The sequence below is a fragment of the Neurospora crassa genome, linkage group VI (assembly GCF_000182925.2).
Source record: "Neurospora crassa OR74A linkage group VI, whole genome shotgun sequence".
Classification (NCBI taxonomy): Eukaryota; Fungi; Ascomycota; class Sordariomycetes; order Sordariales; family Sordariaceae; genus Neurospora; species Neurospora crassa.
Window position 1 is genome coordinate 774,763 of NC_026506.1, and position 22,401 is coordinate 797,163.

Genomic DNA, 22,401 nt, shown 5'->3' on the forward strand with positions numbered 1-22,401 from the left:
GAATCCCCTCTTACCTAATATATGCTTGTCTCACTGACTTCACGAGCCTCATATCTTGTCTTGACCTGATTCGTGGTCCAAGGTCCCTGAACATCTGTCAAGAATGACAGAGGGCTCGTTAGAGAAGTGGGCTTGAAGCAATCTCTGGTTCGCCGTGTTAGTCCTCTTCCTACAGTTTTGGCAACGTGATTTATCTTTTCCCGCCATGAACTTTTCACCCCTTTTCCCTCGTCTTACGGCGTCGCAAATACAACGCGACTCTTGAGCCGATAGGTCAAAATTCACCAAGAGCAAATAACGGTTGAGCAAAAGGACTGGTCCAAGGTGAGTTGCCTTTCGGCAGGCTGGCCGCCAATATGGGTATCATTGTCTAGATCGTAATTGAAATGTTGTCGATTCTTTCATCACCGGTTTTGTAACGCTCTCATCTTCCGCTCAGCTTGGGAATAGAGCTCATGCGTCCGCCTTGGCCGCCGCCTTCTCGTCGTCCGTGGGCCAGCGCACAGTCCAGCCAGTGACGGTCTTGCGAATCTCCTCATCACCGGGGTCGTTCTCGAACAAAGGCTTCTCGGTCTTGACTTCAAGGAACTTGTCGACAATGAAGCCTCTCTCGCGGGCCAGATCGAAGAAAGCCAAGTCCTTGTGCTGAAGCCATGGGCGGTAGGAGGTAAAGACAACGAACGCCTTGCTGCCGGGCTTCTTCTTCAGTGTAAACTGGATGGTGTCGACCAGCTTGCTGTGTTCCGAGTGACGGAAAAGAAGATCGGCCAAAATCAACACATCGAACCCAGCCTCTCCTTCCTTCTGTTCACCCAAATGGGCCAGCAAGGGAGCCTCCTTACCGCCCCATACATAGCCGTCGGCAACAATGTTGCGATCCTCCTCGCGGTCAACCGCCAACATGGGGCAGCCCCGGATGTTCTTCCACATAACGTCCACAATGTCCGGATCCGGGAAGTCGGTCACGACAACCTTTTTGGCTCCAAGCACTGCAGCCACCAAGCTGGGAAGACCAGCAGCGGCGCCGATCTCCAGGACAGTACGGTCCTTAACCTCCTCGGGGTGCTCCTCAAAGTACTGTGAGATGATGACGGCTCCGTTCCATAGGGTGTGAGCCTCGAGAGGGCTGTGGCCGACAAGGTGCAGGGTAATGTCGTCGCCATTCTTCATGGTGTAGTGCTCTGTAGTCGGGGGAGGCGAAGGAGGGTAAAAGTCAGGAGGGTCTTCGAAGAGCCCGCCGGCCTCGATATCAGAGCCCTCATCTTCGGGGACGTGGTTGACCACCTCCTCAGGTTTCGACATGGTGAATGAAATTGTCGAATTTATTGCGAGGAATCCGCCGAGTTGACACCGCTGCAACGCCTGTACTGCAAGATGCAGAACAATATGCCGAATTTGGAGTTTGTTGCAGTGAGCTATGCACCACCTGAAAACTTTGAAGCACACCTCAGCACTGAGAAGATGAAAACACGGCACCCAAAACGCTGAAACCCACTCTGGATTCACGGTCATGTGACCTGTTGGCAACTTGGAGGTTGTAGCTCAACGTGGTCTCACTTTAGCTTCACCAGTGACTAGATCTCTTTCTCAAAAATAACACAGTCTCAAAATTCGCTTTGAACCAGCAGTGTGAGGCATATTGTTGTTTGCGTAACAATTTTTATAAACTATATGCTCAACGCTCGGAGCCAAACGGTCTGTGAACGGAATCCTACTTCAAAACGGTGCGACGTTTGGTAGTTGTACTATCCCTGACCTTCCATGCTCTTCCGTTTTGCTGGGATACCAACAACGAACATCCTGCATCCAGTTCATCTCTTTTCCAACTTCCAACTTCACAGAATTTCAACATTCAAATCTTTATGATATTTATTTGGCGTTTGCAAGCCTCTGGTAGTCTAGAAACCCGATTCATTGGCTCATGTCAACACAATCCACGTTTCATCACCTCGTTGGCAACTCCTTTTGCAGCTGGAGATCAACAAGTGGATCTCACCTATCATAATACAGCGACATACCGCTTCAGACCACATAACATTCAGCAAAACTCGAGAATAAAAGACTGTATACCGATCCTTACGCAAAGAGTTTGGTTATCAGGACATACGCCGAGCAAACGAAAGTTATGGGTTCAAACATGAACGCCGAAGGCCACCGATACAGATCGCGGTCACCTCTCCCTGGTGGCTCAAGATCCACACATCACGACAGAAGAAGGTCAAGATCGAGGTCAGAGAGGTACGACGACAAGCGGGATCGCAAGCATGGAGAGGGACGTGATAGACATCGGGAGCGATCAAGAAGCCGAGACCGTGAGAGGGACAGGGTCAGAGACAGGGATCGCCACCGGCGGCGGCACGAGGACAGAGACCACCACCGCCATCGTTCCCACTCATATGAACGATCCAAGGACGAACCACCCAAACCCCTCCCTTTCAACTCTCGCCAGCTCTCCCGCTCCGACTACCCCAACTTCGAACCCCTCTTTGCCCAATATCTCGATATCCAAAAGCAACTTTACATCGACGACCTAGACGACTACGAACTTCGCGGTAGATGGAAGAGCTTCGTCAAGAAGTGGAACCGCGGCGAGCTGGCAGAGGGGTGGTATGATCCCGAGAGGTTCGCCGGAGCAGCTAAGGAGGCCGTAGCAGAAGGGAGGGTGTCCCGTTCCATCGCCGAAGCAAGCAGTCTCAAGGACAAAGACAGGAAGGGGAGGGCGGTCTCAACGATGTCTGGGGGTGACAACCCCGAATCAACAACAGCGAGACCATCCATCGAGACCAACGATACACTACAGCCCGACCCCAACCCTCCCCAGTCTCTTGAAGATCAAGAAGAAGACGACGCTTCAGACTCCGACTACGGCCCCACCCTCCCCGGCCAGTCCTCCTCCTCCTCCCGCACTCACGCCCACGGCCCCACTATCCCCTCCTTAACCGACCTCACCCTCCACCGCGAAACCCTCGCCGAAGAGTCTGCCACACAGCGCGCCTCCTCCCTTGAAGCCCTGCGTGCCCAACGCAAAGCCGATCGCACCCTGCAAAAAGAACGACTCGAAGACCTGGTCCCACGCGCTGACGCCGGCACGCGTGAGCGCCGGCTTGAAAAACGAAAAGAGTTGAACGAAAAGCTCAAGTCCTTCCGAGAACCGTCGCCGGGTGGTGAGGTGGCTGAAAGTGAGTTGATGGGGGAAGGGGATGGAGGAGGGTTGGAGGAGTACAAGCGGATGATGAAGAGGGAGGAAGTCAAGAAGACGGAGAGGCAGTTGAGGAGGGAGGAGATGGAGCGAGCGAGGGCGGCGGAGCGGGAGAAGAGGATTCAGGAGGCGAAGGAGAGAGAGGATAGGGTTATGGAGGGGTTGAAGGCGTTGGCTAAGGCTAGGTTTGGGTAGGGCTGTTGGGTAGGTAGAAATGGGGATTTGGGAGATGGAGAATGTGGGTGAAATGGCATTCCTTTTCTGAGGGAAGACATAGGTGTCGTTGCACTTTTGGTTTGATAATGTGAGATAACAAAAGCGCGGCGTAGGATGCTTTAATTTCTTGCTTTGTGTAGATTATTTGGCTTTACAAAATACAACAAACAGGAATTAGCAGGTAAAGCTTAATTATTCACTCGTCCCTACACGTGGTTTACTGAGTGCTTTACGCAGCCGTCATTTCAAAGCTTCCCATATTGATCCCTATTCATGACATTGTTGATTTGATATCTTGTAGCCTACAATATCTGCCTTATGAAGACAACGGTGTTCATTCCAACTAACAAAGCGATCTGATTGGTGGAACGGCTTCACGTTGCATTGAGTTGGCCTTCTTGTCTTCTTCTAGCATGAAGTAAGCAACCAAACAGCCGAAGGAAGAAATCCCCCCGAAATCCAAGTCCGAAACAAGATAAAAAAACCTGGATCCTAATCCGAACTTGAGACAAGTCTCCATTTACATCAACATCAACAACAACAACAACAACCCACGCCGCACCTTGACATCATTGGAAAATTGCAACCTTTTTCACGAGGTAGCGCCTCCAAACTTGACAACACTGGAGGTACCAGCTTTTCTCCACCCCTCTCTCTCCAACAAACCTCAATTTCGATATCAATCAAGGTCAGTCACTCCCCACCCCTTCCCGTCTCGCAGAATAAAGATGCCTCAGTTACTAACAACCCTTCCCAGCCCAACCAACGAAACCACAACAACCTGGAAAAATGCCAATCACCACACCCACAATCCTAGGCCTTCCCACCTCCCACCTCCCCCTCCTCCTCCACTTATTAATCGAAACCCCCGCCTCGCTCTCCTTCCTCTTGCGTCCTGAATCGCAACTTCCCCTTCTTTCTTCATCTTCCTCTGCCTCTTCTTCCTCTCCCTCTTCCCCATCACCATCTCTATCTCCCTCCTCTACCTCCCCCTCCCCCTCCTCCACCACCTCCACCTCCTCCTCCTCTTCCTCCTCTTCAACAGCTCTTTCTTCCCCGCGGTCGTCATCAATCATCACCCCCCAACAAGCAACAGAAGCCCGCCTCATCCTCCGCAACTTTGGCGGCCTGCTTCTGAGCGTCAACTGCCTAGTTTTTTACCTCCTCTTCTTGTTCCCTCATCATCATCGTCGATTTTCTAGCACGGGCCTGCGTCCAGAAAATGAAAAAGAGGGGGAAGAGCTTATTAGAGGAATTACCGGGTGTTTAAGTCTTTACCATGTGTTTCCGCTTTATAGAGCTTGGAAGAGGATTTGTATGTCCTCTTCCTCCTCCTCCTCCAGAGCTGCGGTGGATGAAAATATAAAGAAAAGGAAGAAGGATCTGAGAGGGGAGGAGGGGAAGGAGGATGAGACACAAAAGACACTTGGTGGACCGGTGGTGCATTTTGTGGTTCACATGATTGTGGGAGGCTTGATGGGTGCTGCTGGTCTTGGACTTTTGTGAGGTTGATCTTTTGGAAAAATATTTATATAGCTAAACGGGAATGTGGGAAGAGTAAGTGCAAAGAAGAGCCTAGTTTACTTGGGGGTTATCTCAATTGCGTGCACGGAATTTGGTCAAGGAATGGCATGTTTATGCTGGGTTTAATCAATTGGGGGTGAATAGAAAGCAGAATTGGTTAACGTGTCTATCTACCCATGTAGCTACATAACCTGCTGTTTACTCATTTTCTGAAAGAGAGAGAGAGAGAGAACTTGCTATGCCTTTCCTGAATCGTAAACGTGAACTCATAACATCTATACCGTGTTGACTCTTCTCAAGTCTGGAGATGAAAAGCATTCTCGACAGAGCTTGTAGGCGCCAACTCAAAGACTGTTCCTGCTCCGTCTGCTAAACTTCCGGATAATCGGAATGTCCTGGACGTGAGGCAAATGAGGGATATGGAACCCATGTTCCTGTTCCCGTTTTTCATCCTCACCCTCATCTTCCTTGCTCCCTTGCTCTGCTGCAAAATCGCGATCATCAAACCCATGATACTCTCTCTTCTTTGTCACCTCAAAACCGTGACAATGACCGGTAGCAGTACGCTCGTCCTTCTCTCTCTCTTTTCCCTTGGCTTCACCCCGAGCAGCTCCCTGGGCTTTCTAAGCCACATGAATTCCTCCTTGGCCGTGGCCCTGAGCACCATTTTCCTGATCCTGACTTCCTCCCATCGAGTCTTCACTCGACTCCAGTCTGGAACTACCACCCTCACTCCCAAGTCCAGCAGAAGTCTTACTTCCACCGACAATATCAACAACATCACCACCGCCGACAACATTACTTTCACCACCAGCAACATCCAACGGTTCCAATCCTAACCCAACCTCCACCATCTCCTTCCCCTGCAATCCCATAAGCGGAATACTACCAACCCCGTTCCTCTCCTAAAAGGCCGGAATATGAGTGCCCACTCCCTTCTGCTCCGCGAAATCCACCAGCTGCATGCCGACCGTCAAGTCCATCAATCCGAGACCGACGCTCTTGTAGATGACGTTGCCCTTTTGCAGCCAGCGGGCCAGCTCGTCTTCCGTCTCCTTCTTCTTCTTCTTTTCCTTCTTTTTCTCTTCGTAGTCGTCACCGCGATCGGGGTTGCTGCTACGGCTGCGGGAGCGGGAGGCGCGGTGGACGATGCTCTGGAGGGAGAGGTGGCGGCTGTGGCGAGGGCGCCTTATTTTTTCTATGCTGTCCTTGGCAGAGGAGGAGGAGGAGTCCTTATCCTCGGTGGGAGCGACATTGATGGTTAGCGTGGAGGCGGAGGCGGAGAGGGTGTCGGTGTCGACGTCTGTCGAAGTATGGGAGGAGTCGTTGTCGGTTTCGGAGAGGGCGATGCGGTTGAGCATTACTAGTTCTCCGAGTCTGTGAACGTTTCGTTAGCATTATCATGCAGCAAAAGTAACGAAGCAGAAGAGGGTAATCCTTACTCAACCAAATGCCTTGGCCCCAGTCCAGCCTCAATCAACTCCCCGGCCTCCTTCAACGCTCCGTCCAGGGTATCAACCACCACCACGCCCCCCTCGATCGCATGCTTATGATGGTGAATGATCCTCTTCCCCGCCTGATCCTGAATCTTCACCGCCTGTTGAATCAGCTCAATCGGCACCTCCCTCATCTGCGGCGTATAACTTCCAATCGCCACAATCAGCCTGCCCTTCCTCCTTGCATCCCTTTCCGTCAAGATATTGCCATCAAAGAGACACGCCGTGCTGGGCGTGCAGCAGAAAATCACATCCGCGCTCCGAACCTGGTCCCTTAGCAACCGCTCATACTCGCCATAGCTGGGCGTCAACACGCCAAAGTGCGTATTCGTCCACCCTTCGCGCGCCTTGATGGCAGGCGAGACCTCGTAGAACCGCCGCAGCATAGCGCCGCACGAGGGCGAGAAGCGCCGGTTGATCACGTTGACGTACTTGATGGTGGACCCGCGCAGGAGTAAGGTCAGGCGCACGTGCCAGTAGGCTTGCTCGCCGCAGCCGAAGACGGTGATGGTCTTGACGTGGTCGCGCTTATGGACCAGACATAAGGAGGCCAGTGCCGTGCGGAAGGCGGTTACCGTGCTGGCGTGGATGATGCCCCGCGGAGAGCCGTTGGGGTTGAATAAGGTGATGGCGCCCGTGGGCCGGATGAGCGGGGTGGTGGCGTCTTGGCCGGCTTCTTCTTGTTGTGTCGACTTGACTATTTGCTCGGCGGAAGAGAGGGTGATGACTGGTGGGGGGTTGGTTAGTAACCCATCCCGTTTGCGATGTGATGTGATGTGAAGACATCATACCCTTGACACCGTGACCGGCTGGACTACATGATGGCATGAACAAAGTGGTGGCGCCGGTGATGCCGCTGCGGACTACCGTTCGCTCGGGCTGGTGGATGAGAGCTTGGCCGGGCGTATGAGCTCCGGTAGAGTATACGTGGAGAGCATCTCTAAGGTTCTCGCGGAAGGACTCGAGCTCGTCTAGTGTGAGGTTGTCCAACAGCGACTTGATTTCGTCGTCGGTGAGGATGGAAAATGTCATGATGATGTCTGGATGGATGATATACCGAATGAGTCCCTGCTTGGGGAAGTTTGTGAGACAGAAGGGTCCCGATGTTCCCCACGGTTTCAGATATCAAGTGGGATGTCCAAGTTGGATGGCGTGGTTACGTTGAACTGTTGATCCGCCAAGCCGTGCCCAGCAAGTGGAAGTAATCCGTTGGGTTCCATGGTTTGCATCATGTCCGTCATCCGGTCAAACGGTCGGCTTGGGCTTGGCTCCCGTCCGCGGGTCAACGGTTTAGACATTCAGTTTAAGAAGGTAGATCGGATGGAAATTGACATGACCTTTTCACTATCCGGAACGGAAGGTAATCCCCCGGCTTTGTTGCTTTGGTCCGGCAAGTGAGACCCGGTGATGGTTTCTACACCATTCAAGGCGTTACGGTCCACTTCTGCTGTGCATCATCCACACTAACACCTACTTCTACGTTTGGTGAGAAGCTACACTAGAGGTAGGAACTCGTCTGTTACTGATCACAAAGCCATCCAAACAGATTCCAATATCGACTGTCACGAATCTCCTCTTTCCCAACCGTTCATAAACCATTTCCCTTGGGGATTCGACGACCCTTTCCACCGCCCAAACAGTGGACCTCTGGACATCAGACGGCCGACCGCCCGACCAGCTTCCCCGGAGCCCTGACGTCGTCAACTTCATGCCGAGTGGATTTCTCCAAAATTAAGGATGCCTTTCAATGCCATTTGCCCCAAGGGTAGGTATCCTCAAAGGTCCAGACCCGGACTGTGAAAAAGCTTGTTTTGCCCAGCACGTGGTTGCTTTCTCCTTTCTTTCCTTCTCTTGAACATTTCACGTCATGGTCGGAAACCGGGGGAGGAGATGAACTCAGGCCGCGCTTGTTTGTTCGAAAAGTCGTCCATTGCATTTCTAGAAAGTGGGTGAAGTGGGGTTACCTGTCGTCCCCTAAGTACAATGAGGGGTACAGCAACGACTCTGCTTGTAGGGTTAGGGTCAGGTGTATCCCGAGGATCCATCAATGGACACTGTCCGAAAACACCGATAAGAGTTCACTGTGTTGACTGTCAGTTAGTGTAGTTGCTGTTGCAGCCACTCACCAACAACAACCAAACAATACACATCGTCAAGAATTGCCTGCCTGTAAGTCGTGAATATCATCGATGTGAACTCTCGAACTCCTGAAAGCTTGACCGCCAGTGTTCTCTGTTTGTCCTGGAATCAGCAATTTCGCATCATCTTCGCGTTCGAGTCATGTACTGTCCATCTGCCCGTCAAATGGTTACGATAACGGAACCCGCGGAAGCTAATGATGGCTGTGTGCTTGTATAAGTCGTGATTTTCTATTGGTCATTTTTCTGTTCACCGTCACCCAGGTCCTCGTGAAAAGCTCTTGGGTCTACATTACGATAGAAAGGCCAGGACAGCAGTTAGGAAGATCATGAATTTCGAACACTGGTAAATATGAACCATGTATTCTGTATATCCCAAAAAACCAACTCAACTCTCAACTCCTTGCAATGATGACATGCTTCTCCGTAGAAAAGTCCGTGATAAGGATGTAAACCATAGTGAGAAAAGCACGGACTGTCAGGATCTTGTGCTGCTTACTGCTGCTCCAGCCTTCTTCCAAGTCCCTCCATCCATGTAATTTCTCCAACAGCATGATAATCCATGCCCAAATGACCCAAAAATGCAAAACATCTCGTTGCCGAACACGTCAATGCCCTTTGCCCGGCTTGCTCAACACCCGATAGATCGCCAAGACATCCCGCGCGACCTGCCAAGTCTACCAAGCCAAATCCCCCCAGAAAAGGCACCGTTACACCGTTGCAACCCGTCTCTTGGTCGCCCGTTGGCGAACTCGCTAGTGTAGTGTAAATCTTTCCCCGCAATCTCAACATGAACCTCAACCTTGTGCTTGTTCTTGTTGAGTTCGGTGTACTTTACTGCGCAGCAGCAATCGCAGCCTCGCCATCCTGTCCAAACACAAGCTGACCATGCTTGCCCCTAACAACATGGTCGCCCTTTCCCGCGTGAGCCGTGCCGCACCCGAGCTCCTTGATGCGTCCGCAGCTGATATCAAAGAACACACCATGGACCTCGAGCCCACGCTCTGCGATGGCTTCCCGAATCGTGGCGTTGTTCATGAGCACCTTGATGCCCGCCTCCACGTTGAGCTGGGCGATGCGCATGATACGCTCCTTTTCGTCTGTGATGGCCTCGAGCTCCTCGGCGTGGTTGAAGCGGACCGTCTTGAGAGGGAGCAGCCAGGTGTCGAGAACGCCACCGACCCGGGCGTCGGAAAGGGCAGCGGCCGCTCCACCACACGCTGAGTGGCCACAGAGAACAACGTGCTTGACCTTGAGGTTGGCGACGGCGTACTCAATCACAGCCGTAGTGTTGATGTCGGTGGGGGAGATGATGTTGGCAATGTTGCGGTGGACAAAGACATCACCGGGTTGCATGCCCAGAATAGTGGTCTCGGGGCAGCGAGAGTCGGAGCAACCAATCCAGACTGTTGAAACCAAGTTAGGACGGATAAAAGAGAGGCAAGGTGAGTTGGTTAGAATGATGACTTACGGATTTCCGGAGACTGGCCGCCAGCTAGCTTGGGGAAGAACTGGGGATTCTGATGGGCCTTGTAACCAGCCCAAGCATTGTTGGAGCTCAAGGCGTAGTGGAATGTGTTGTCGGCGGACATTTTAAAAGATAGAACGAGTTTGGGTATCAAAGGTTGAAGAAACGAGGCAAAGATACGTCACGCTAAACTATCGGATTGTGTTAGCCAGCAGTGTTATGCAAAAGCAAAACGTGCAGCAGGACCGAAGCGGGGGAGGACAAACTTGAGACCCTGGATAAAAAAGTAGCTCGAGCGAGGACAGTAGATGATAGGTTCGTTTGATAAGAAGAGAAACGCGGGCCGGCGGCGTGAAAGGAGGAGTGAAGGTGTGATATAAGGAATATGAAGCGGGTATCAAAAGGTAAGCTCAGTACCCGGGATTCGGAATAGACTAGAGGAGCTCGAGATCCGCCTGCGGTCCACGCATGTGTAAGTATAGGAGCTTGTAGATCCCGAATGTATTGGCCCACGATAACAGGACGTCCAATCGTACGGAATGCGGTGTCCGTCTTGTGGAATAACAACTGAAGAGATGGTGAAGACGGATGTTGTTGAGCTGACCACTGCAGGCGTCTTGTGTGGTTCATCAGCCGGACGAGATGAAATGATTCTTCTCAACCAACCCTCTTTTTCTTCTCAGATCTCAACTCCGATACCAGACCTCTGGAAACCCGATTCCGTTCAGTTGCAATCTTCCAGAAGTAAAAGCTGTAATCTCCTGGAATGCCCGGTATCCTCACCAAGTCCCCGTATCATGGTGGACTGGTTTGCAGCTGAACCCCACTGATTCACTTGAGGCTTGCGGGATCCGATGAATCGGGAGGGGCCAAATGTAAGGTCCCAGCGTACAGACATCCACAACCACACGCCAAGAATAGACCCGTCACCGACATGAACGGTATTTTCGGAGGCTGGTTGATTCTTTTTGACTTTGTTGTCTAGTGAAGTATCGAGAGAGATTGGAACTTACCAGGTGGATATGCTTTCCAGGAGGCCGTCGTCTTTGACTCGGCCGTAGTCTGAGATGCGAAAGGCGCAAACTTCGGTTGTGTTATTGATATCAGAGCGAGGAGAGGGCACAAGGGATCAGAACAAAAGGATTTCAAGATCAAAATACCTTCACTCTGCAGCTACCCGTCATATTGGGGGGCACCCGCCGGCTTTTGTAGATGAACTAGATTTCCCCATATTCTCGGACTGGAAAGCCAAACCCTGCTTGTTTCCATAAATCTGTCTGGAGTTTAGTCCAGGATAAGAAGTGTTTGCTCAACAAAATGCCGGGAAGGCGCTTCTGTCTTCAGCATTGTTACGGTGCATGGCCGAGTGGGAGAAGTTGGGATGCAGACTTTGGGAGGCACCACCCACGCCCCGGTCAGCCACTGTGAAGAACGCCGGTGGAGGAACCCCTCTCAGCGCCGGAAATATCGAATGGAGGGATGGACCAAGCACAAGAGCTCTCGCGACTCCGGGAAGCATCATGGGTGTCCCGGTTCCATATCAAATGCATCCACATACATCCGAACCAGAAGGACACGAGGGCGCGAGAAGGGTGCTTTGCGCAGAAACTTTCTGACAGCTTTGAACCCATCATGGATCACCCATTGTCTGACCTCAAAGTGGCAGATAAGCTTCAGACTTCCCCAAATTGCCAACGGCGGAGCCGATTCGCCGTCACCGGGAAGCCGGATTCTCGGTACTCTGGTACAACAACAAGGGGGGCAGTCCCTGACGATCGTTCCCTAGCGGCGGTGCGCTTTGATTCTGCCAGTTCCTATAAGTTTGGCAATAGCCATCAATTCAACAAGCAGCACCCAGACATGACAAGGGAAGAATGACGAAAATCAGTTGTTGAATAGCATTATATTGATTCTGCATAGAATGTTACCGAGACTGTTTGGGCCAGGCTCATGGCCAAGGATAGACAAGGAACCAAATGTCTCATGTCCATAAAGACAGAACCCAAAAGTCAAAAACCAGGCAAGTAACTAAACCATCGTCAAGTGATGGCATGTAGCACTACTTTCATGCACGAAAGTCCCGAGAGCAAAGAGGACTAAAGTGTTTGGTAATAGTAGGGCAAAAAGTTTATCTTGGCACGATAAAATCCTTCAACACATGAGCGTAGGTATATGAGCTCAATGTTGTACACACTAATGCCGTTCAAGTTTACAATGAGATGGGGGAATGGGGGATGGGATCGGAAATCCATGGTGAACTGACCTGGGGGGAAGGAAGGTGGGTCTTCATCACACTGGAAGAAAGCAAAAACTGGGTATCATTTGTTATTCACAACGTCTGAAAGCAACCTTGGGACGTCTGCTACGGCGGAAGTAGGCAGTTCATTTGACCCTGATCTGATTTTGGTATGTCCAATACGCCGACCAGTAGTTCGAGGACCATATCCCAACCGTGTTCGATTACACCATTAGGTCAAATTTAGACCTTGATGGCGTTCTCGAGAGCCTTCTTGCGCTTGGCAATCTTCATCTGGGACTTGACGCCCATGATACCACCACCCCACTGGCGGCGAGCCTGCTCGTTCTTCTCGAGGTAGCCCTCCTTGATGGCGGAGACGAGCTTGGCGAGCTCGTTCTTGTCCTCAGCGCGGACCTCAGTGAGGGCGAGGACGGCAGCGGTCTAAGACATACTATGTTAGTTCACTGCATGCTGTCGCCCTGGGATTATCGGATGCTTCATACCTTCTTGTGGACGACAGTGCCGAGACGAGCCTTGCCCTTGATGATGGCATAGGGGATGCCCATCTTGCGGCAGAGAGCGGGGAGGAAGACAACGAGCTCGATGGGGTCGACATCGTTGGGGATGAGGACGAGGGAAGCCTTCTTGTTCTCAATGAGGCCAACAACGTGGTTGAGACCGTACTTGACAACGTAGGGCTTCTTGGAGACATCCTCCTTCTTCTTGCCCTCCTTGATGGCGGTAGCCTCCTGGAGGAGACGCTCCTTCTTCTCGGTCTTGGTCTCAGGGCGGTACTTGTTGAGGAGCTTGAAAGCCTGGGCAGCGGTGTTCTTGTCGAGAACCTGCTGGAACTGGGCGAGCGCAGGGGGGACCTTCAAGCGCATGTTGAGGATCTTCTTCTGGCGCTGGAGGCGGACATACTCAGGCCACTTCACCATGCGCGAGAGGTTGCGCTTGGGCTGGATAGCCTGGCCAATGCCGAAGTTGCGGGGGCGCTTCTCGATGAGAGGGTTCTGCCTGCATGTTAGCACACCGAGGTTCGACGAGGCAGATGGAGATGGAGCTGTTTTTGCTTACCTTGGGCGCCTTCTTGCTGCCAGCCTTACCCTGGGGGAAGGGGGCCGGAGCGGCCTTCTTGCCAGACTTCTGAGGCTATCATTGAGAAGAAGACATCAGTAAATGTTTTGGTCCATTTGACTTCAGTCTTCGTTAACTCTAGAGAGTGGCCGGGCAAGCATTTCTGCCATGCACGCGGATCCAACTCAAGCCAGGTCATCACCCGCGGCCCCGGAGGACCGACGAGCGGAAAACATGCAACTCAATCAGAGATCAAGAGCATTCCCAACATATCCCACATGCGCGCGCCGTAAAGACGATCGCAGAGGTCGTGAGTATCGAGTCGTAGTCGTTCAGGTGCTTACCATTGTGATTATCGGCGTTGGCTCAGGTTCCTAAGTGTACGTGAGGTGCAACAGACAAAGATTCAAAATCGAGAATTCCAACGCGCGGAGAAAAAGTGGTGGTGGAATTTTTAGGGTTGGCGGATATTTTGCGGCTGGTGTCCACTTGGTGGGGGCTGACGAAGAGACAGCTGTGGCTGGACTGGAAAATGAGTGGGGCATGATTACAGCAAGCTTGGCCAGGTCCGTCTTGGGCAAACGCCACGGTGTGTCCCTTATCGGCAATCCAGGCAGCTTATCGCATTTTTCTGGTCTGGTCCAGGCCTGTCTTGAACGCTGCAGTGATGCCTTGAGGTTCCTTCTGTCAGTTTGCCGCCTCTTACACATAATTTGTTGACGACTGCAGCACATCGGCATATCTCAACGTGAAATCAGGTCTGGACACTTGGTTACGCAGCACATAATTTTCCCAGCATAAAAAACCCCGTGGACTCAGGCAGGAACTCCTCAAAACAGTATCCGACGACAACCCATCTCAGTCTTTCTCTCAACCCCCTTCATCTCAGCCAAGATGGCTCCAGCACTTTGCGCCATCTGCAAAACCGAGCGAGCAAACATCAAGCGGCCAAAGAACCACGCCAGAGTCTGCAAGGGCTGCTTCCTTACACTCTTCGAGGAAGAGGTCCACCATACCATCGTATCATCTAACCTATTCTACCCCGGCGAGCGAGTGGCTATCGGCGCGTCAGGCGGCAAGGACTCAACTGTGCTCGCTTCAGTCCTCAAGACTCTGAACGAACGTTACAACTACGGACTCGAACTCGTTCTACTCAGTATCGATGAAGGCATCAAGGGTTACCGAGACGACTCCCTGGAGACGGTCAAGCGAAATGCCGTGCAGTACGACATGCCGTTGAAGATTGTAGGGTACGATGAGCTCTACGGGTGGACGATGGACCAGGTCGTGGAGACGATTGGCAAGAAGGGCAACTGCACATACTGCGGCGTCTTCCGACGACAGGCTCTCGATCGTGGGGCCAAAATGCTCGACATCAAGCACGTGGTAACGGGACACAACGCCGATGATGTGGCCGAGACGATTCTCATGAACCTACTGCGTGGAGACATGGGACGCCTGGCACGGAGTACGAACATTGTAACTGGAGACGACAGTTCTGATGTCAAGAGGAGTAAGCCGCTCAAGTATGCTTACGAAAAGGAGATTGTCATGTATGCGTATCACAAGAAGTTGGACTACTTTAGCACAGAGTGCATTTACAGCCCGGAGGCGTTCCGTGGCACCGCCAGAGCTCTGATCAAGCAGCTGGAGAGGATACGACCGAGCGCCATCTTGGATATTCTCCGTAGCGGCGAGGACATGGCGAGACTAGTACCAGGAGAGTCGGCTTCATCTTGTGGTTGCAAGGGCAAATCCAAGCCACCCGCGGCAACTGCTGCCGAGGATGATGGTGGCATTGGCGGCTGTGGCTCAAACGGAGCTGCCTCTGGCAACGAGATGGCCGCCATGGAGAAGCAGCTGAGAGAGAACGAGGCTGCCGAAGAGCTCGAGGTTGATGTCTCAAAGCTCTCCTTGGCCGGCAGGGCAGCGGAATCAGAGACAGATGGTGCAGTTCCGTTGAAGACGAACAAGAACTCCAAGCCAGTAACACGGCAGACGTTGGGTAACTGCAAGCGCTGCGGTTACATGTCTAGTCAGGAGGTTTGTCAGGCATGCATGCTTTTGGAGGGTCTCAACAAGAACAGAGCACAGATTCAGATCTGAAAAGTATTCTATACTCTGTGGAAGCACCATTAGGCAGTGCTGTCTACCTAGCCTGTATCTAAGCGTTCTGTTTTCCCGCACGGCTGGTATGGCCCGAATAGGGCGCCGTATTGATATCGTCGAACGTATCGGTAAGTGGTCGTCGGTGCGGGCCGTCGTGATATCGTTGGTGAGCCTGGTTCTCTCGATAATCCTCTTGACAATCCGCCCTGGAGGTGGCTGTTTTGAATGTCGGTTGACCAATCACGAAAACCGTTTCTCAACCTGGAAGTGCATGTGTCAGTCAGTCCATGTGTATCGCAAAGCTCGGAAATCAAAGCCACATACTCTCCACGGGTTGTTGTACTCAAACCCATAAGGCGCATCTGCGGCATCTGTTTGCCCTCGTAACCATCCGGTAAGTCTGCGGTCGCGGTCCATCACTATAAAGCACCAATTGTCAGTCGCTGTCAAGGTGGATGTGCGCAAAGGCGCATCATGACTCGCGTAGTTCGCAGGTATAAGTGGTGCGTACTTTGCTATACAACAGTTAGCCCATGAGCCCAACGAGTAGCAGAGGGTCTACGCACTCTATCCCAGGTATCCAACGACCATCTCGCCTTCTTGCCGCCGTTCTGGGCAGTCTTGATGGCAGACAGGCCGGCGCCCGTGACGCCGAACATCTAGGTTTCCGTCAGCGGGACCCGATCCCCCCCACCCCGCTCCGGGCGCACTGATCCGGTGGAGCTTACCGTGACGATGATGGCATAGGGAATGAGGGCCTCGAATGGGACAGGCATCGCGGCGGTTTTTCTGGACCTAGTCAATTCGGTCAGTCAAGCCGTAACACTATTTTTCGAATTGCTTGGAACCGACCTAAAGTCCTATGTGCAATGGTATGATTACGTTGTGGCTTCTCTGTTGTGACAATCCGCAGCTAAGCAGTTGCAGTGGCCGGGATACAGGTCCCAAGTTTGGTGATGGGGATGGCAGATGCCGTGGAGCGTCCACCTTGACGAATTGGCGGAGACGGGCCGCGGATGCCTCAGGCGCTCAAAGAAAGGAAAGTGGAAATCAGCTGTGGAAATGGAAGCTTTCGGTCGCCTGGGATGTTTCCAGTGGAGCAGAGACCATCCCCCCCACCAACCCGCCTGGACCCGCAGGAGCTGGAAGCTTGGCGGTTGCATTGCCAACTGACTAAGCACGTGTACCCTTGCACGTACATCGGCCCGGTAACGTAACCTCGATTGGTAAGGGCGTCTGGAACTCCAAAGGGACGGGCAACTTCTCAGGGAGAACACTCCGCGAACAAGCACACTGGCACTTCGAGCACTGACTACGGCCCTCCACGACAAAAGAAGCACTACGCGACGCGTCTTTTGACATCATCGACCTAGTGCGACCGCTGAACAACACGATACACGCAGCCTTGTCCCCCAGATCAGCGCGTTTTCAACCCCCCTTTCGAGCTGTCGCAAACACAATCACCTGCTTCCAGTAGGCACCAGCGTCTCGCAGCTGCGGCCTCCAAGCACCACAACCACATAGAAGTCTGTCGCCGATACGTAAACTTGGGTCGCCTTTCACTCCTCACCCACCTCCAGGCATGATAAGGCCCGAACCACCAACTTCAAGCTAGCTGGTATGAGTGCCCTCTGGCCAGGTTACGCTTGACGAGACTTGCCAAAGGGGTGCCCGTGCGGGGAAGCCAGGCCGGGTGCTGAGAACAAAGCGGACAACCAACAAGGACAAAACAGAACACACAACACCTGCAATGGCCGACGAACAGCTCAGGGCGGAGGAGCTGCAGCAGAGCGTCATGATGTCGGAACACCAGGCTGAGGCCAGTACCGCTGACGGGGACGTCGCAATGGTCAACCAAGTCACTATTACCTCCGACATGTCCAACATCATCGCCAAGCCCGAGCCTAGCGAGGCCGACGAAGACCAAGAGATGCACGATGCACAGGAAGAGAACGACCACCACGACGAGGAAATGGGCGAAGGCGACGATGCCGAACACTCGGACCAAGGCAGCCACGACGGCCATGATGACCACGACCACCACGAAGACTCCGGTGATGAGCACGGCGAAGAAGAGGAACACGACGGTGAAGACCCCGAGGGGTTCGATGAGGATGCCGAGGGAGACGAGGGCGACTCCGTCCACTCCGAGGAACATACCTCGCAACAACACCTACCAAGCGTGGAGGAGGATCATGACGATGACGAGGACGACGATGACGAGGGTGTCGGTGCCGTCAAGATAAAACCGGGTGACACTGACCATAGCGAAAGTGAAAGCGAGGAGGAGGAAGACGACCATTCGTCGGCAAGTTCGGCGAGCGTCAGTGATGCGGAATCCGAGGACGAGGTACACTGGGAAGATGCGGCTGAGCACGAACCTGCGGGCGACGAGGACGATGATGACGAGGGTTCCGAAAAGGGCGATAGTGGGCTTTGCATGTTCTGCAAGCAAGACGAAGACCACGACCCGGCCGAGGAATTCGAGGAGTATCTTGCATGTGCAGGATGTGGAGACAACGGTCAGTACATCTTGTTCTGTTGGAATTACGGGATGGATTACGAACTGGTACGAGGGAGAGCTAGAAGCTGACGGCTAGTAGCCCACCAGCAGTGTGCAAGGGAAGCGAATGCGTTGGCCAGTGATCAAGGTACGAACTTAATGGAGCCCTTCCGCATCGACACCATTGATGTTAATTACGTACACTGACCATGACTAGCACTCGACGCCTGGAAATGTCCGAATTGCGCCAGTGAAGAAGGGTCACAAACCGCTGCGGGGAAGAATCACGAGCCGACGCAGGTGAACGGGACGGAAACAATTACCCACCCCACCACACGCCGAGCGTCAGCACCCAAACTGGCTAGGGACCTTCTGCCTCCTCAAAAACACACAAACCCGGACTCCCACTCCGTCTTCAACCAGCTCGTGCTGGACGAGGATCCTATGGATGGATCCCGCGTACTTAGGAAACGTAAGACGTCTTCAGTAGAACCCCCAGAGCACATAATCAGCCTTAGGAAGCGACGCCGGAACACCGTGGGCACCGAAGAAGAACCCGATGAGAGCACAGCCGGCTACGACGAACAAGCGAGGCCGACATCGGCCCGGTCATTGCGAATTAAGATCTCCAATCCTGCAGCCCCGGTCAACATCGTCAAGAAGACACGAAGCAGCATCTTGCTGCGCATGCGTGTAGATCCCACCAAGTTACAGCAGATAACATCGCAACCACCCAAGGGGGACAGCAAGCGATCAAGCCGGTCTGCTCGATCAGGTCGATCCGGCCGTTCAGGACGGTCTGGGCGTAAAACGTCAGGAAGATCAGGTCGGTCGCGCAGGGCGGCCGCAGCAGCTGATGCAATGGAACCTTCCACGGCACCGTTCGCTAGCACAAGCTATACCCAGCCATTTTATTCCTTCTACGATAAGGAGACGGACGAACTCAAAGGAAAGCCATACGGTGGCATCCTCACCGACGCCGAGGCGGATACGTCCAAGACACTACCTCAACCCGAGGATCGTCGGCGATTCGATGAAGCGAAGCAAATGGCCGAGGAGGAATGGCGACAACGACTCCTGAAGATGCAAGCCGAGATCGAGGCACCAGTCAAGAAGTCCAAGAAGACGGCCGGTCCAGCCAGCCAAATCGAGTGCATCGAGTTCGGAGGCTGGGAGATCGACACATGGTATGCCGCACCATATCCTGAGGAATACAGCAGGAACCGGGTTCTATATATCTGCGAATTCTGCCTCAAGTACATGAACTCCGACTATGTGGCATGGAGACATAAGCTTAAGTGCCCCGCAAAACACCCACCAGGCGACGAGATTTATCGCCATGGCTCGATATCCGTCTTCGAGGTCGACGGACGCAAAAATCCGGTCTACTGCCAGAATCTCTGCTTGCTGGCCAAGCTCTTCCTTGGGTCCAAGACCCTCTATTACGACGTGGAGCCATTTCTCTTCTACGTCCTCTGTGAATATGACCAATATGGCTACCATTTCGTCGGATACTTCTCCAAGGAAAAGCGGGCGAGTAGTCAGAACAACGTCTCGTGTATTCTCACCTTGCCTATCCACCAACGAAAGGGATACGGTAATCTCCTGATCGACTTCTCCTATCTCCTCACCAGGGTCGAGCAAAAGACTGGCTCCCCAGAAAAGCCTCTTTCCGACATGGGCCTCGTGTCTTACCGGAACTACTGGAGGTTGGTGATGTGCAAGTACCTCCTTGAGCACTGCTCCGGTGATCCCAAGGAGAAGAAAGGTCTGAGTATCAAGAAGATCTCCGATGACACGGGCCTTACGCCAGACGACGTCATCTCATCACTGGAGGGCTTGAGATGTTTGGTGCGCGATCCCCAGACCCAACTTTATGCCTTCCGCGTCGACCTACCTTACTGCCGGGAGTACGTCGCAAAGTGGGAGGCCAAGAAATACGTTCAGCTGGAACCAAAAGCCCTCACATGGACTCCCTACGTTATGGGCCGGAGCAATGCCACGAACTTTGAGCTTGGACCAGCACTAAACGCCATCGCCCCTAGGGAGGACGACGAGACCAAGCCAACGGTTGAAGAAGGAACCGTTCTCAACGGTAATGCTTCTCAGCCTGACGGTCTGGCAAATCAGGTCGAAAAGATGGAGATTGACACCTCAGCTCCAACCATTCTCGAGTCAACCGAGCCTAACGAGCTGGGTATCATCCAGCCCGAAGTCATCTCCCCTCGATCTGTCCTCAAAACCAACGGTCTCTTCCCCAATGGCTCCGTCCACGGTTCTGTCCACCCCAACGATGACCACGACCGGAAAGCTAAGACCGAGCCGGACGCCGATGGCGAAGATAAAGAGAACCCCGACGACTGGATGGCTCAATACGAGGGCATCCCGCCTACTCGCTTTGAGGTCGTTCCACCGGTCAACACTTCCCGGCGCGGGGCCGGCGTCGACCGCATCCGAAACACTGTTGCCCGCCTACCAGCCGTTCGCACCAACAGCGGCAGCGCCGCCCGGCCACGAAATCCTCGCCGCACGAGCGGTGTCCGCCGCGTATCTTCAGCCATCAAGCCCCGCAGTAGCAGCAGCAGCAAGCGCAAAGCAGGTGGCACCGGTCGCGGGCCTGGCCGTTGGCCCAAGGGCACCAAGAAGAGCGACTACGGTAACGCCGAGAGTGGGCCGGGTTTTCCTCCTGGTTGGTTGGCGAAGCAGAAATCGCTCGATTCTACGACGCCGAAGAAGGAGGGCGAGGAGGGGATGAGGGATACGGTGCATGTTACCCCTACTGCGGAGAGCGCCGCCGGTTACAACATGAGCGGTAGTGGCAGTGGGAGTGGGAGCCGGAGTGCCAACTCTTCTGGCGCGAACGGAAACGGAGAGGACGCTGGGAGTGCCGATAACGGCGACAGCTTTAATGGCGGCGGAGAAGACGAACAAGCAGATATTACCATGAAGGATGACGACAATTAGGAATCAGTAGCGTTATCGTGGAGGCCGGAGATGACAATAAGAGGACCAGGAAGTGAAGAAGGAGGAGCAAGGGCCACACCAAGAGGACGGCAGCCAAGGGGAAGACCACGGAAAGTGGTAAGGTTTGCGTCTCCGAATCCCTTTTCAGCCGACCGTCCTGCTTCAGCGCCGCCAACCTGGAGAACAAAACCCAATAGAGCATGGTGGCGTGACCCGGGTTACGGCACTGACGACTCGTATCTGAAGAATGGTGGTGATAATGGTGAGGATGGTCAGGATGATGGTGATGGCGATGGCGATGGCGGCCATGACGACTCCTGACGGGGTTTTCCCTCTCGAACATGTCGATGCCCGCCCCCTTGTTCTTTCCTCTTCTTACCTCCTGTGAGTCTCTTCGGCCCCATGTTGTTTCATTTATTTTCTACTCTACTATTTTACCTTGCTGTTACGTTTATTTAAAAAGAGGGGGAAGGCAAGCTGGCTTGAAATTTTGGTTTTTTCTCTTATTTCTCCCATTAACCTTTTTTTATTTTGTTGAAGATCAGGGCCTGATGAGGGCATCACGGATAGGCCATGGCGTCAGTAGGGCAATCGGAGTCTGGTTGGTCGGCGGTATAGGTCCATAGCATTTGATAGCGAGGGGCATCATTGTTCTTTACGTACGTATGTAGCATCAGCACTTGAAATGTGATGCGCAGCAGTTATTTACTCTTGAAGACCCCCTCACAATCGCATCGTGAATGTAGTTGGTAACGAACCGGCTCTGGCAATGTTTTCCGTCGTGATAACTTCAGCAGCACTGTTATTGCTTCCATTTCTAGAAGAACGCCAAAGCCCAGAAAAAATCTCCACAAGGGTGTTCCACTGCATATGCAGCCCATTTTCTGCCCTTGTAATTTGCTTGACTCTATCCGCGAATGATTTCTCCCCGTTCGTCACTTGTCAGTCCCGTCGCAAAAGAGCCCTTTCTCCTCAGGGCGAGTCGTGAATGTTTACGTCATTTGCTAGAACCCGAAGCCCCTCTGCAGGGAAAAAGGGTCCCCATCATACTTGTAGAAATCCAGGAACAAGGTACACCAAAAGACTGTGACTGGATACCTACCTAGCCTATCTCACAACACACTTGGGTTGAGCTCAGTGGGACCCCATCAATTCTCATTATGTCAGTCAGGCACAATTCGTGGAGTGAATCCCTGATGATATAACAATAGAGGGTTATATTGTTGGGCATGATTTCTTCCTCATCGGGAGACTGACTGGGCCCGGTCATAACACAAAGATGGAAAGGCAGCTTACTTGGTTTGTTTGAGAACTGCCCGCTTGGTTCCGGGAAAGGGGGATGCCGATGGATGAGTGATGGGCAGTGAGTGACATGACCTGGAGTCAAGTGGAACTTGACCTGAATTGGGGGATCGTGCCAAGCCACCCACACGGCCTTTCGTCACCGCAGCAGCAGCGCCGCTCGCCC

General features: G+C 53.0%; 10 protein-coding genes across 10 annotated transcripts; 5 read left to right on the forward strand and 5 right to left on the reverse strand.

Moving 5' to 3' along the window:
• Positions 1 to 248: 248 nt before the first annotated feature.
• NCU04775 (nicotinamide N-methyltransferase) lies at positions 249 to 1,645 on the reverse strand. The gene has a single exon (XM_955131.2). It carries the CDS (start codon positions 1,510 to 1,512, stop codon positions 454 to 456), a length of 1,059 nt encoding a protein of 352 aa, XP_960224.2. The 5' UTR covers positions 1,513 to 1,645; the 3' UTR covers positions 249 to 453.
• A 154-nt stretch (positions 1,646 to 1,799) lies between these two features.
• On the forward strand, positions 1,800 to 3,602 carry NCU04776 (hypothetical protein). Its single transcript, XM_955132.2, has one exon. The coding sequence runs from the start codon at positions 2,126 to 2,128 to the stop codon at positions 3,392 to 3,394; it is 1,269 nt and encodes a 422-aa protein (XP_960225.2). The 5' UTR covers positions 1,800 to 2,125; the 3' UTR covers positions 3,395 to 3,602.
• Positions 3,603 to 3,867: 265 nt separating this feature from the next.
• On the forward strand, positions 3,868 to 5,144 carry NCU12084 (hypothetical protein). The gene is made up of 2 exons (XM_011396738.1): positions 3,868 to 4,103; positions 4,173 to 5,144. Exon 2 carries the CDS (start codon positions 4,205 to 4,207, stop codon positions 4,919 to 4,921), a length of 717 nt encoding a protein of 238 aa, XP_011395040.1. The 5' UTR covers positions 3,868 to 4,103; positions 4,173 to 4,204; the 3' UTR covers positions 4,922 to 5,144.
• Positions 5,049 to 7,590, reverse strand: NCU04777 (PrnX protein). The gene is made up of 3 exons (XM_955133.3): positions 7,227 to 7,590; positions 6,382 to 7,162; positions 5,049 to 6,316 (listed from the first exon to the last, which is right to left on the reverse strand). The coding sequence occupies exons 1-3, from the start codon at positions 7,465 to 7,467 to the stop codon at positions 5,845 to 5,847; spliced, it is 1,494 nt and encodes a 497-aa protein (XP_960226.3). The 5' UTR covers positions 7,468 to 7,590; the 3' UTR covers positions 5,049 to 5,844.
• Positions 5,350 to 5,778, forward strand: NCU12085 (hypothetical protein; the record flags this gene model as incomplete). Its single annotated transcript, XM_011396739.1, has 1 exon — positions 5,350 to 5,778. The coding sequence occupies one exon, from the start codon at positions 5,350 to 5,352 to the stop codon at positions 5,776 to 5,778; it is 429 nt and encodes a 142-aa protein (XP_011395041.1).
• Positions 7,591 to 8,889: 1,299 nt separating the features above from the next.
• On the reverse strand, positions 8,890 to 10,165 carry NCU04778 (carbonic anhydrase; the record flags this gene model as incomplete). The annotated part of the gene is made up of 2 exons (XM_955134.2): positions 8,890 to 9,979; positions 10,045 to 10,165. 2 exons carry the CDS (start codon positions 10,163 to 10,165, stop codon positions 9,408 to 9,410), a joined length of 693 nt encoding a protein of 230 aa, XP_960227.1. The 3' UTR covers positions 8,890 to 9,407.
• A 1,769-nt stretch (positions 10,166 to 11,934) lies between these two features.
• NCU04779 (60S ribosomal protein L8) lies at positions 11,935 to 13,864 on the reverse strand. Its single transcript, XM_955135.3, has 3 exons — positions 13,358 to 13,864; positions 12,784 to 13,293; positions 11,935 to 12,721 (listed from the first exon to the last, which is right to left on the reverse strand). The coding sequence occupies exons 2-3, from the start codon at positions 13,216 to 13,218 to the stop codon at positions 12,521 to 12,523; spliced, it is 636 nt and encodes a 211-aa protein (XP_960228.2). The 5' UTR covers positions 13,219 to 13,293; positions 13,358 to 13,864; the 3' UTR covers positions 11,935 to 12,520.
• Positions 13,865 to 14,251: 387 nt separating this feature from the next.
• Positions 14,252 to 15,463, forward strand: NCU04780 (VEG136 protein; the record flags this gene model as incomplete). The annotated part of the gene is made up of 1 exon (XM_955136.1): positions 14,252 to 15,463. One exon carries the CDS (start codon positions 14,252 to 14,254, stop codon positions 15,461 to 15,463), a length of 1,212 nt encoding a protein of 403 aa, XP_960229.1.
• nuo9.8 (NADH:ubiquinone oxidoreductase 9.8) lies at positions 15,424 to 16,433 on the reverse strand. The gene is made up of 6 exons (XM_955137.2): positions 16,319 to 16,433; positions 16,195 to 16,261; positions 16,033 to 16,125; positions 15,978 to 15,981; positions 15,791 to 15,885; positions 15,424 to 15,727 (listed from the first exon to the last, which is right to left on the reverse strand). The coding sequence occupies exons 2-6, from the start codon at positions 16,240 to 16,242 to the stop codon at positions 15,707 to 15,709; spliced, it is 261 nt and encodes an 86-aa protein (XP_960230.2). The 5' UTR covers positions 16,243 to 16,261; positions 16,319 to 16,433; the 3' UTR covers positions 15,424 to 15,706.
• A 288-nt stretch (positions 16,434 to 16,721) lies between these two features.
• hat-6 (histone acetyl transferase-6) lies at positions 16,722 to 21,655 on the forward strand. The gene is made up of 3 exons (XM_955138.3): positions 16,722 to 17,988; positions 18,070 to 18,117; positions 18,187 to 21,655. Exons 1-3 carry the CDS (start codon positions 17,217 to 17,219, stop codon positions 20,931 to 20,933), a joined length of 3,567 nt encoding a protein of 1,188 aa, XP_960231.3. The 5' UTR covers positions 16,722 to 17,216; the 3' UTR covers positions 20,934 to 21,655.
• The last annotated feature ends 746 nt before the right edge of the window (positions 21,656 to 22,401 follow it).